Source organism: Ranitomeya variabilis, chromosome 7, assembly GCF_051348905.1.
Source record: "Ranitomeya variabilis isolate aRanVar5 chromosome 7, aRanVar5.hap1, whole genome shotgun sequence".
NCBI classification, from domain to species: Eukaryota; Metazoa; Chordata; class Amphibia; order Anura; family Dendrobatidae; genus Ranitomeya; species Ranitomeya variabilis.
Genome location: NC_135238.1, coordinates 242,608,740 through 242,621,841, shown reverse-complemented (window position 1 = coordinate 242,621,841; position 13,102 = coordinate 242,608,740). Strand labels below are relative to the sequence as shown.

Below are 13,102 nucleotides of genomic sequence, written 5' to 3'. Positions count from 1 at the left end.
GTCGGGTTTCATGCTCTCCTGGTGCCTCCGGGGCTGGGTTTCGCTGCTCTCCTGGTGGCTCCGGGGCCGGGTTTCGTTGCTCTCCTGGTGGCTCCGGGGTCGGGTTTCGCTGCTCTCCTGGTGGCTCTGGGTTCGGGTTTCGCTTCTCTCCTGGTGGCTCAGGATCCGCTCACGTCCACCTTGTGCCGCAGCCTGAGTCCCGGTTTTCCTCACTGCACAGATAAGATTTCCGTCCAGGACAGTGAGGACACCACTAGAAGGGGCGCAGTGTCCCGTCCTCCCCCTGCTCTCTGCCCCGGCCGCCATAGGACCTTCCTCCTCACCGTCCGCCGCCCTCAGGCTCTATCACGTACACACGGCCGCGTGCCGCACAGGCTGTGTACACCCGGGGGTGACGTCACCACTGACACCATCTCCTGTTTTCCCGCCTGTCCTGTCACTATAGAAACCACCCACGTGATGCCGGAAGTGCTCGGAGACGTCACGTAGTCCTGGTAACAGCTGCCGGATGGGGTAACATGGCCGCTAAGGCCGGAGGGGCCCTGAGGAAAGCGACCCGCGGCTCCTGGGCCCCTCTCATCACCCTGACGGCCGCGGTCATCCTGTCCTGCCCCGCACCGGCCTCCAGCATCTGTCGACACCGGATCCCGGCTCCTGAGGAGGTGAGGCCGGCACTGGGGAGGGAAGGGGCCCCGAAACTGTGTACAGGGCCCTGTACACCCCCAAATACTCCACGCCGGCCCTGTACACCCCCAAATACTCCACGCCGGCCCTGTACACCCCCCAAATACTCCACACCGGCTCTGTACACCCCCAAATATTCCACACCGGCCTGCAGACCCCCCAAATACTCCACACCGGCCGTGCAGACCCCCCAAATACTCCACACCGGCCGTGCAGACCCCCCAAATACTCCACACCGGCCGTGCAGACCCCCCAAATACTCCACACCGGCCGTGCAGACCCCCCAAATACTCCACACCGGCCGTGCAGACCCCCCAAATACTCCACACCGGCCGTGCAGACCCCCCAAATACTCCACACCGGCCGTGCAGACCCCCCAAATACTCCACACCGGCCCTGTACACCCCCAAATACTCCACACTGGCCCTGTACACCCCCAAATACTCCACACCGGCCCTGTACACCCCCCAAATACTCCACACCGGCCTGCAGACCCTCCAAATACTCCACACCGGGCCTGTACACCCCCCAAATACTCCACACCGGCCCTGTACACCCCCCAAATACTCCACACCGGCCGTGCAGACCCCCCAAATACTCCACACCGGCCATGCAGACCCCCCAAATACTCCACATCGGCCTGCCCTGTACACCCCCAAATACTCCACATCGGCCTGCCCTGTACACCCCCAAATACTCCACATCGGCCTGCCCTGTACACCCCCAAATACTCCACACCGGCCCTGTACACCCCCCAAATACTCCACACCGGCCCTGTACACCCCCAAATACTCCACACCGGCCCTGTACACCCCCCAAATACTCCACACCGGGCCCTGTACACCCCCAAATACTCCACACCGGGCCCTGTACACCCCCCAAATACTCCACACCGGCCGGCCATGTACACCCCAAATACTCCACACTGGCCCTGTACACCCCCCAAATACTCCACACCGGCCTGCAGACCCCCCAAATACTCCACACCGGCCTGCAGACCCCCCAAATACTCCACACTGGCCCTGTACACCCCCCAAATACTCCACACCGGCCCTGTACACCCCCCAAATACTCCACACCAGCCGTGCAGACCCCCCAAATACTCCACACTGGCCCTGTACACCCCCCAAATACTCCACACCGGCCCTGTACACCCCCCAAATACTCCACACCAGCCGTGCAGACCCCCCAAATACTCCACACCGGCCCTGTACACCCCCCAAATACTCCACACCGGGCCCTGTACACCCCTAAATACTCCACACCGTCCTCTTACACCCCCAAATGCTCCACACCGGCCGTGCAGACCCCCAAATGCTCCACACCGGCCGTGCAGACCCCCAAATGCTCCACACCGGCCGTGCAGACCCCCAAATGCTCCACACCGGCCGTGCAGACCCCCAAATGCTCCACACCGGCCGTGCAGACCCCCAAATGCTCCACACCGGCCGTGCAGACCCCCAAATGCTCCACACCGGCCGTGCAGACCCCCAAATGCTCCACACCGGCCGTGCAGACCCCCAAATGCTCCACACCGGCCGTGCAGACCCCCAAATGCTCCACACCGGCCGTGCAGACCCCCAAATGCTCCACACCGGCCCTGTACACACCCATCCCCTGATCCTGTCCTCTGGCCGTGCAGATCCCCCATCACCTGATCCTGTCCTTCGGCCGTGCAGACCCCCAAACACTGTCAGTCATAGGTAGCCGCCTGGCCCCAGCAGTGAGTGTGGTGGGGTCTCTGGGTCTGATACCGTTGGTTCTGGGTCTCCAGGTCGTGTACAAGGTTCATCAGAAGACGAGTCACGTGTTCAGGAGACAAGCGGACGAGCGGCTGCGGATGAAGATCGTGTACGACGGCAGCATAGACGAGTGAGTGTGGGCCGGAGGTGACGGGTCAGGGTCAGCCACCATATTCCCACCCTGACGCATCCTCTCAGCGTGCCGTACTCGTCACTCACCGGTGATATCAGGTGGCGCTTGGGGATTCCAGGATTCCCGGCACAAAGACGTCCGCTGACCTGCAGCATCACCATGATGCCGGGGTCACACTTGTGAGAAACCCGGCAGTCAGTACCTGGCAGTCAGTACCCGGCACTGCCGCCGCCGGCGGTTCAGACCGGAGCGTTCAGCTGCATAGAAATCCATGCCGAGTGCCGGGTATTGAGGCGAGAGACTTGCGCTGTACTCACAACTGTGACCCCGGCCTGGCGTTCCCGTTCAGCTCCCCAAACCAACGTTGCCCCTTATATGTCACACAGCTGCCTCGTGCCATGCGCAGAGCAGTGATGGTGAGGGTGATGGGCGTTCATATCTCATGCGTGTGGTACCTGGATCACGACGACGCATCTTCATTATTCACACGATCTCCATAGTGCTGTCACCAAGCTGGACTGCTGAGCCGAGATGATGGCTCCATGTGCCGATGCATTTGTGCTCTGCAGCCCCTCAGTGTGGAGACCCCTGTGCACCATACGTGGCAGATGACTGGGGCACTGGGAATATTCACATGTGCTGTGCCGGGGTTTCCCTGGATGATGAGGGTTGAGGTCTGCAGATGGCGCTGATGGCATTTCTCTTTCTGTTTGTAGCCTGGTTCCAGCGAGGAGACGGCTCGTCAAAGTGAGTACCGGTGTTTCCCATCATACCCGGGGAGGAGATGGGATGGGGGCGCCTTACCCGCTGTGCTGGCCGGGATGGGGCACCTTACCCGCTGTGCTGGCCGGGATGGGGCACCTTACCCGCTGTGCTGGCCGGGATGGGGCACCTTACCCGCTGTGCTGGCCGGGATGGGGCGCCTTACCCGCTGTGCTGGCCGAGGAGATGTGGGACGATGCCCACTGTACTGAAGGCTGCGGCTGGCTTTAGATCGTTAGATTGATGTTGACAAATAACATCTAAAAAGGAAGTGGTGTGCCCTCTGTGTAGTTTGGAGCCGGGCCCCTCTGTGTACTTTGGGGATGTGCCCCATTGAATTGTTTGTGTCTCATGGGAGGTAGACGTCTGTCCTCTGTATATTCCGGGGAGGGTGAGGATACAGCTGGGAGACCCCTGGATTGTGCCGCATGTGACAGTCTCTGTCGTCTCCACAGAACAAGCTCTTCCCACAAGCCATCTCCTATCTACAGAAGACGTTCCAGGTGCGGAGACCCAGCAGCTCCTTATTACTGAGCCGGTATGTGTGTGTGTATCTATATAAAGCGGGGTGTGTGTATGTATCAAGCCCCGCCCACTCCACTTAGCCACACCCACTCCACACACACAGCCCCATCCACACAGCCCACGATGTTAGCGCACACGGTCGGAGACACATTCACCTCGAAAGCCGCCCTGCAAAACTCACCGGCTGCGACGTCTCAGCCACTGCGAAGTACACTCAGGGCCGCCGCCTTCAGAGTATCAGTGCGTGGCAGACACAGGCCTCATCTAGCTCCGTCGTGTCTAGAATGGAGTTGTTCCTGTGAGGCGTGAGGGAAAAGGAGGAGCCTCATTGATTACAGCGCTGTGTGAGGTGAAAGTGGGAGGGGCGAGGTGAAAATGGGAGGGGCGAGGTGAAAAATAAGAGGCAATCTGTAGTGACCTGAAGAGGGCGCTGTACACAGGAGATGTCCCCCGCAATCTGTAGTGACCTGAAGAGGGCGCTGTACACAGGAGATGTCCCCGCAATCTGTGGTGACCTGAAGAGGACGCTGTACACAGGAGATGTCCCCGCCATCTGTGGTGACCTGAAGAGGGCGCTGTACACAGGAGATGTCCCCGCAATCTGTGGTGACCTGAAGAGGACGCTGTACACAGGAGATGTCCCCGCAATCTGTAGTGACCTGAAGAGGGCGCTGTACACAGGAGATGTCCCCCGCAATCTGTAGTGACCTGAAGAGGGCGCTGTACACAGGAGATGTCCCCACAATCTGTGGTGACCTGAAGAGGGCGCTGTACACAGGAGATGCCCCCGCAATCTGTGGTGACCTGAAGAGGGCGCTGTACACAGGAGATGCCCCCGCAATCTGTGGTGACCTGAAGAGGGCGCTGTACACAGGAGATGTCCCCGCAATCTGTGGTGACCTGAAGAGGGCGCTGTACACAGGAGATGTCCCCGCAATCTGTGGTGACCTGAAGAGGGCGCCGTACACAGGAGATGCCCCCGCAATCTGTGGTGACCTGAAGAGGACGCCGTACACAGGAGATGTCCCCGCAATCTGTGGTGACCTGAAGAGGGCGCTGTACACAGGAGATGTCCCCGCAATCTGTGGTGACCTGAAGAGGGCGCTGTACACAGGAGATGCCCCCGCAATCTGTGGTGACCTGAAGAGGGCGCTGTACACAGGAGATGTCCCCGCAATCTGTGGTGACCTGAAGAGGACCCTGTACACAGGAGATGTCCCCGCAATCTGTGGTGACCTGAAGAGGGCGCTGTACACAGGAGATGTCCCCGCAATCTGTGGTGACCTGAAGAGGGCGCTGTGCACAGGATATGTCCCCGCAATCTGTGGTGACCTGAAGAGGACGCTGTACACAGGAGATGTCCCCGCAATCTGTGGTGACCTGAAGAGGGCGCTGTACACAGGAGATGTCCCCGCAATCTGTGGTGACCTGAAGAGGACGCCGTACACAGGAGATGTCCCCGCAATCTGTGGTGACCTGAAGAGGACGCCGTACACAGGAGATGTCCCCGCAATCTGTGGTGACCTGAAGAGGGCGCTGTACACAGGAGATGTCCCCGCAATCTGTGGTGACCTGAAGAGGGCGCTGTACACAGGAGATGTCCCCGCAATCTGTGGTGACCTGAAGAGGGCGCTGTACACAGGAGATGCCCCCGCAATCTGACAGATGTGGAGCTGCTGCAGGGAGGAGCCGGCTAAGATCGCCATTCCTAGATGAGCCGCGCTGAGCGACACCCCCCCCCAACACCACCGAAAAACACTGAACGTTGCCAGAAGTTCACAGGGGACTGCGGCAAAGTATTAGCAAAGTATTATGCAACCACATGATTTTGATGATTTTATTTTTCCACCCCTAAAAGATTTCTCACTGGATTTGTACAGATTATGGTGAAATTAAAAGGGGAAAAAGTAGTGAAATGTTTCCTCTTGGTGGGATCATTTACATGTCAAAAACCCGGGATTTATCAGGGGTGTGTAGACTTTTCATATCTACTGTATATTATACATAGTGCACTAACCTCCCCTGTGGTATATATTATTATATATACTCCTCTAGTGATGAGCGAACGTGCGCAGATGACCTGTTACGTGGGCACGCCCGGGTGTAATCCGAGTGTCTTGTAGTGCTCGGATAACATACTCGAGTCCCTGCGGTGGCGGCCACCACACGTGGAGATTGTTAGTGAATCCCCACACGCGTTGTGGCTGTGTGCTGCAGGGACTCGAGTATGTTATCCGAGCACTACAAGTCACACGATTTGCACCCACATAACACGTTCGCCCATCACTAGTCTCTGGTTTGTTCCTCTGCAGACAGTGTGTGAAGAATCAGTATGTGAGGAGGACGGCGGATGCTCGGAGATTCTGCCATGAAGGCTGCGCTGAGCACACGCGGTGTGGACCGGTTATAGTCCCTGAGGATCATCTGCAGGTAGCTTTGTGTCTCGGCTCCGGCTGTCCTGGGCGGACGATGAGTGTGAGCTCTGATGTATCAGAAGTGAAGGAGAGTGAGATCTCCGCAGGCTGCACAGGTTTAGCATAGGGTCTTCTGTCTGATCAGGGTCTTTTTTTGATCATATTACTTCCTCCGGGGCAGCGGATCTGAGGCGTCGGTCGTCCGGATTACTGCCTCCGGGGCAGCGGATCTGAGGGGTCGGTCGTCCAGATTACTGCCTCCGGGGCAGCGGAACTGAGGCGTCGGTCGTCCAGATTAATGCCTCTGGGGCAGCGGATCTGAGGCTTCAGTCGTCCGGATTACTGCCTCCGGGGCAGCGGATCTCAGGCGTCGGTCGTCCGGATTACTGCCTCCGGGGCAGCGGATCTGAGGCGTCGGTCGTCCGGATTACTGTCTCCGGGGCAGCGGATCTGAGGCTTCAGTCGTCCGGATTACTGCCTCCGGGGCAGCGGATCTGAGGCGTCGGTCGTCCGGATTACTGCCTCCGGGGCAGCGGATCTGAGGCGTCGGTCATCCGGATTACTGCCTCCGGGGCAGCGGATCTGAGGCGTCGGTCGTCCGGATTACTGCCTCCGGGGCAGCGGATCTCAGGCGTCGGTCGTCCGGATTACTGCCTCCGGGGCAGCAGATCTCAGGCGTCGGTCGTCCGGATTACTGCCTCCGGGGCAGCGGATCCCAGGCGTCGGTCGTCCGGATTACTGCCTCCGGGGCAGCGGATCTCAGGCGTCGGTCGTCCGGATTACTGCCTCCGGGGCAGCGGATCTCAGGCGTCGGTCGTCCAGTAAAGCATATGAAAAACAATTTTTTGTACAAAAGGGAAATCAAAAAAGACATGTGACATAAATTCCCCTTAAAAATTATTATAAATCTTTATTAGTATACCTTGTAAAAATACCACTTCCCAGTGAAAAACAGAAAAAAGGATATTTGATTTAAAAAGATAGACTCAAAAAACTACTAGGTGCACCTTACCTAATAATTAGCCCTTCACTCTCCTGCTATCCCTGCCTAGCAGTGGAGGTTGGCACCCTGATAGATTATTAGGCGCCCCCACTCCGCGGCGGCTATAACCTGCTGGCCCTATTGAATATCTAGCCAGCTGCAGGTGAGAAAACAATAAGCAAATGAAAGTTATGAAGGAAGCAGGAGTAGAGAAACTCAGGTGCACACTAGGAGAAAACTATCAATCCTCCATTTTATATTTTATAAAACCCCACTCAAAGGATTACTGCCTCCGGGGCAGCGGATCTCAGGCGTCGGTCGTCCGGATGGTGGCACACACTCTCTGATGAGCGACGCTCTGTATGCCTCTGTATCTTGTACACTATATCCGGTGCCTCTGATCGCCATTATTATTTCTCACTACGATTTAGCAATGTTTGCTGTGCCGAAACAAGTTCTGTGGGACGTCCGGACCCCCAGACAGTGGAGGGGTGCGAGATGCTGACTTTATCCTCTATGTCAGCGCGATCACCACGGAGAGGTGCAGCCAGGAGAATATTGTGGCGTATGCTGCCTACTGCCAGCTGGAAGCAGAAATGGACAGGTACGGGCAGGCATTAACGGGAGCGAGCAAGTGGGCAGACCCCAATGTTTAGCTTTATACAGTCCATGCTGGAAGGTTAAGGTCTGCTGCCTCGCTGGCTGTTATAACCTGCTGCAGACATGATGCATTGCCAGACACCATCTTCTGGACTCGTTTTTGAGGAATCTTACCCTCTCTCCTCGTTGGCAATGGCCTCCCGGTCTCTAATATTCTTGTGTGCTGCAGCCACCATTTTCGCATCTCACCAATTTCACATCAGGCGACTATGATGGCGCTCCATAATCTTCCAAGGCTTCTGATACCGAAGCATCCATGGACTGAGCAGTAGTTTGGAGTCATTGTCCTGGTGAAGGTTCAATAACATCTGAGCTTCTACTCCTCGCAGAAGACACAATGTTTTCTCCTAGGATTTCCTGATAAATGATTGAAACAGTTCTTGTCCTCCACACGCTGCAGTTTTCCAGCTCCACAGCATCACCGAGCCCCCGCCGTGCCCCTCTGTAGGCATCGCCGAGCCCCCGCCGTGCTCCCCTGTAGGCATCGCCGAGCCCCCGCCGTGCTCCCCTGTAGGCATCGCCGAGCCCCCGCCGTGCTCCCCTGTAGGCATCGCCGAGCCTCCGCCGTGCTCCCCTGTAGGCATCGCCGAGCCCCCGCCGTGCTCCCCTGTAGGCATCGCCGAGCCCCCGCCGTGCTCCCCTGTAGGCATCGCCGAGCCCCCGCCGTGCTCCCCTGTAGGCATCGCCGAGCCCCCGCCGTGCTCCCCTGTAGGCATCGCCGAGCCCCCGCCGTGCTCCCCTGTAGGCATCGCCGAGCCCCCGCCGTGCTCCCCTGTAGGCATCGCCGAGCCCCCGCCGTGCTCCCCTGTAGGCATCGCCGAGCCCCCGCCGTGCTCCCCTGTAGGCATCGCCGAGCCCCCGCCGTGCTCCCCTGTAGGCATCGCCGAGCCCCCGCCGTGCTCCCCTGTAGGCATCGCCGAGCCCCCGCCGTGCTCCCCTGTAGGCATCGCCGAGCCCCCGCCGTGCTCCCCTGTAGGCATCGCCGAGCCCCCGCCGTGCTCCCCTGTAGGCATCGCCGAGCCCCCGCCGTGCTCCCCTGTAGACATCGCCGAGCCCCCGCCGTGCTCCACTGTAGGCATCGCCGAGCCCCCGCCGTGCTCCTCTGTAGACATCGCCGAGCCCCCGCCGTGCTCTACTGTAGGTGAAAAGATGCTTTGTCGGTGTATAAGACTCCTGTTTCACTGGTCGCTGCCATGTCATTGGCTATACGGGTGGATAGACACCTGCGGGACAGATGGGTAAGACCACCGTCTCCTGAGCCCTGTGTTGGGGGAAGGTCCGGGGGTGAACCTATACTTGTGGAGTTAGAGGAACCCATGCAGTTAGGAGGTGCTTCCGCGTCGTATGTCTCCCCGATATTCACAAGAAAAAAGCGTGTGTTTTGTTTTTTTTGTTTTTTTGTGGGAAGAAGGGACATTTATTGGGGTCTGTCCTTTGATTCCCCCCCAAAAATAGACTCAATTAACTCTTGGGAATCTGGAGTTTGATAATCAAGGAGTATGTTCGTCTTCATCCTGTAATTCTCGGTTTGTCCTGACAGCAGAGGTGGTGCTAGAGAGCAGGACTGAGAATTTCTGTCTAGTGGAGCTGGAGTCAGCATGGTGGATGCGGAGTTTTCTAGAACTCGTGCGCTTGCTGTTCCTTAGCTAATCCCATTCCTATTTACGCCATCGACTCGGCACCACTTGCCCAGAGAACACTGACACACATTGTACATAAGGCTGAGGGTGGGCTTTCCATTATGAGGTAATCCCTTATGTCCTGGAGGGTCTCCACACTCCAATGGTTCTGGGGTCACCCTGGTTGGTGAAGTATAATCTGACTGTGGATTGGCAATCCAGAGAGATTGTGGAGTGGGGACATTACTGCCATGATGACGGCCTAAACATTTCCCTTCCTGCAGTATCTCCGAGGACCTTACCTGCATTTTTGTCTGGTTTTGAGGACGGATTTCCTGCGAAGGATGTCAGGATTTGCCCCTCATCGGTTTTACGACTGTCCTATTAACCTGACTCCCGGAGCTGTTTAGATTTTCAGGAATTGAATCTAATTACCATCCGACATCCATACCCTTTTCCTCTGATTCTGGATCTGTTCAGCCAGGTGGTGGGCGCTAAGGTGTTCTCCAAGTTGGATTTAAGGGGCCCTACAACCTGGTGAATGAGGTTGAGGGGATGAATAGAAGACGGCGTTCAATACCCCTGAGGGTCATTTTGAGAGTCTGGTTATGCCTTCCGGTCTGACCAATGCATCTCCAGTGTTCCAGCATTTCATTAATGATATTTTCCAGCATTTGGTGGCAGGTTTCTGGTGGTCTGTCTGGATGACATTTTGGTTTATTCACCTGATTTGGAGACATTCCGGTGGCATGTTAGACAGGTGCTTCAGATAATTAGGGATAACAAGCTTTATGACAAACTAGAGAAAAGTGTTTTCTCCGTCCAGGAGGTGCAGTTTTTGGGGTACCTGTTGTCATCTTCGGGCTTTCGGATGGATCAGGAAAAGGTCGTGCTGTACTCGACTGTGACGGTCCCGAGAATCTGAAGGCATTACAGCATTTTCTGGGTTTTACTAATTTTTACCGGAAGTTTATTCAAAATTATTCAGTAATGGTGGAACCCCTTACTGACATGACAAGAAAGGGGTGTGATTTTTCTGAATGGTCGGATGCTGCTAAGAGGGCTTTTTCTTCCTTAGAGTTGTTTTGACACTGCACCTATACTCAGTCATCTGCATGCATCTCAGTCTTTAATCGTAGAAGTGGATGCGTCTGAGGTGGGGGGTTGGGGCTGTGTTGTCAGAGTCCCCCGCCATGCTTCACTGTATGCATTGCCAAGCCCCTGCCATACTTCACTGTATGCATCGCTAAGCCCCCATGGTGTCACACTGTAGGTATGGCTGAGCCCCCCGCCATGCTTTACTGTAGGTGACCATTTACTGAACCAGGAGCCATTTTTCATGGGAATTAAGCCAAGATTCCTCAGGAGCGCTGGCAGAAGTTGCCATTTGTGTAGACATCACATCTGTAGCAGTTTGTAACAGCCATTTGGGCTTTGTTGTAAACTCACTGGCCATAAAGGAGTGAATAATCCTGATACTACTGATTTTCAACCCTCAGACCCCTCATGTGTCCCCGTTACTGATGATGGCTTTGCATCCCGATGGCTTCTCTCCGCAGCTTTATCAGGTCATTACCTTGAATGGCTCCAATGATCAGGTCGCCTCGTCCAGGGATCATTGTGAAATCTTTGGCCTTCAGGGTTTCTGCCCATCAGGTGTAGTGCAGCGGCAGTGTCGGTGCACAGCTGCATACAGCGCTAACCCGATTCCACAACTACTCTAACCCGGAATATGGCAAGAAGTGATCAACTAAGACATTGCTTAATTGTAAAGTGCTGCTTATTATGTTGGTGCTTTATAAATAAAAATTATTATGAACGTCAGTCAACCTGGAAACTTGCTAGAACTTTAAAGGTATCTTCAAGTACCACCAGGTAAACCATCAATCACTTATGATGAAACTGGCTTTCGTGAGGACTGCCCCAGGAAAGAAAGACTGAGAGTGACCACTGCTGCAGAGGATAAGTTCCTCAGAGGGCCAGATTATGAGCGGTTATAAATGATGCACAGATGTCAAATATTGATAACAGAAATCTCAAATACATATTAGAAAGTCGAGAGTGTGGCGGATAGTGAAGCCCACCCCCAGACTAACTCAATCCGCTCCAAAGAAATCATGTAAACAAGGAGGAAAATGCAGAGCATGGATGAAAATCTAATACATTTTATTTTTATTAATCCATATAAAAGTTAAAAATACTGTACCACAAAGTAACACACTGACAAGACGGTGCCAGTCAAAATGCAGAAAGACCACCCAAAATGCCCCAAAAAGGGACCCCCATAGTCCAATGTGTGTCAAAATGACTAGTGGTCTAAACCAGATAAGCCAGCTAAACAAAGTTTCACAGCCACAGACTTCCAAAAGAAAATTAAGCATCTCTGAATATCATAGCAAGTGCAGGAGGTCTGCTATAGATGACCATGGCTTACCGGTAAAGGGGCGTGATGGAGGGACAGCCGGATGATGGATCCTACTGCACTGCCGCGAAACGCGCGTCGGGGTCCATCATCCGGCTGTCCCTCCATCACGCCCCTTTACCGGTAAGCCATGTTCATGGTCTTTCTGCATTTTGACTGTCGCCGTCTTGTCAGTGTGTTACTTTGTGGTACAGTATTTTTAACTTTTATATGGATTAATAAACATAAAATGTGTTATTATACTTTCATCGATGCTCTGCATTTTCCTCCTTATTTACAGATGACAAATAGCAGGCACCTCCCAACACGGTAGGAGTCTGCGACCAGCTGCCCTGTCATTGTGAGAGGCAGCAGAGGTGAGCGGATGGTTTCTCCACGTTCCGTTCCCTCTGTGAAGCCTGGGAGGCTCTGCTGGTGACCCTGGTGGTGATTTATTCCACATACATGGTGCATTACCCAACGACTGACATACATGACCAACCATAAAACACGTCCAGGGTATATAAGGCTGATGTGACCGAGAGCGATTGAGGCTGCGTTATAGGAAACTGCCCCCACCACGCACAGACTGCAACGTATGGAGATTGTCCTTGTGTCCACCTCTTCCCTGACTAAGCGAGCGACGAGCACTCTGCACCTGAACTGATCCAGGTCTGAGGGAGCGGCGGAGAGAAGCTGAGGGGGGGTGTAGGGCACCAACAGTAATGGGGGCACATGAGGAATCTGAGGGGTTAAACCTTCTGGGTCGTGTCACACGAGTTTCTTCACTCCTCGTTTCCATATCTGTCCCTTCTTATTGGTTTTGCTGCCTTCAGACTGATCTACTATGTGCACAATAAGGAGGAAACCCACGGCGTGAACAGGGGGTCCTGGATTGTGAGCGGTCCTGTATATTATCGTCACCACATCATGTGGGACATTCTGAGACATTGTGTCTGCTCCAAATTAAATTGTAAGATTCAAATTCGTGCGCGGAAGAGCCACGCTGACACAATGAGACTCAAAGCAGATCTCGCTTTATTACACCATCCGGTCAGTCTCTTTATAGGTGATTAGTATTCACGCATTGTAACAATGTCATTGGCTCATCTGAGCTCTGTGTGCCGGCAGCAGACACGTCTAATCTGTTACCACCCAGCTCCTGGTCTAGGGCTCCTAC

General features: G+C 55.0%; 1 protein-coding gene across 2 annotated transcripts in view; it reads left to right on the top strand.

The window, feature by feature from the left end:
- The first annotated feature begins 423 nt into the window (after nucleotides 1–423).
- LMLN (leishmanolysin like peptidase) overlaps nucleotides 424–13,102 on the top strand; it is a 37,583-nt gene continuing 24,904 nt past the window's right edge. The window contains exons 1-6 of one of the 2 annotated variants that reach the window (XM_077273363.1): nucleotides 428–662; nucleotides 2,459–2,556; nucleotides 3,276–3,306; nucleotides 3,777–3,859; nucleotides 6,159–6,276; nucleotides 7,674–7,846. In XM_077273363.1, the coding sequence (XP_077129478.1) occupies nucleotides 519–662; nucleotides 2,459–2,556; nucleotides 3,276–3,306; nucleotides 3,777–3,859; nucleotides 6,159–6,276; nucleotides 7,674–7,846 (647 nt within the window). In that variant the 5' untranslated portion in view covers nucleotides 428–518. Of the gene's footprint in view, nucleotides 663–2,458; nucleotides 2,557–3,275; nucleotides 3,307–3,776; nucleotides 3,860–6,158; nucleotides 6,277–7,673; nucleotides 7,847–13,102 lie in introns of both variants that reach the window. The other variant, XM_077273364.1, reaches the window with a different exon arrangement.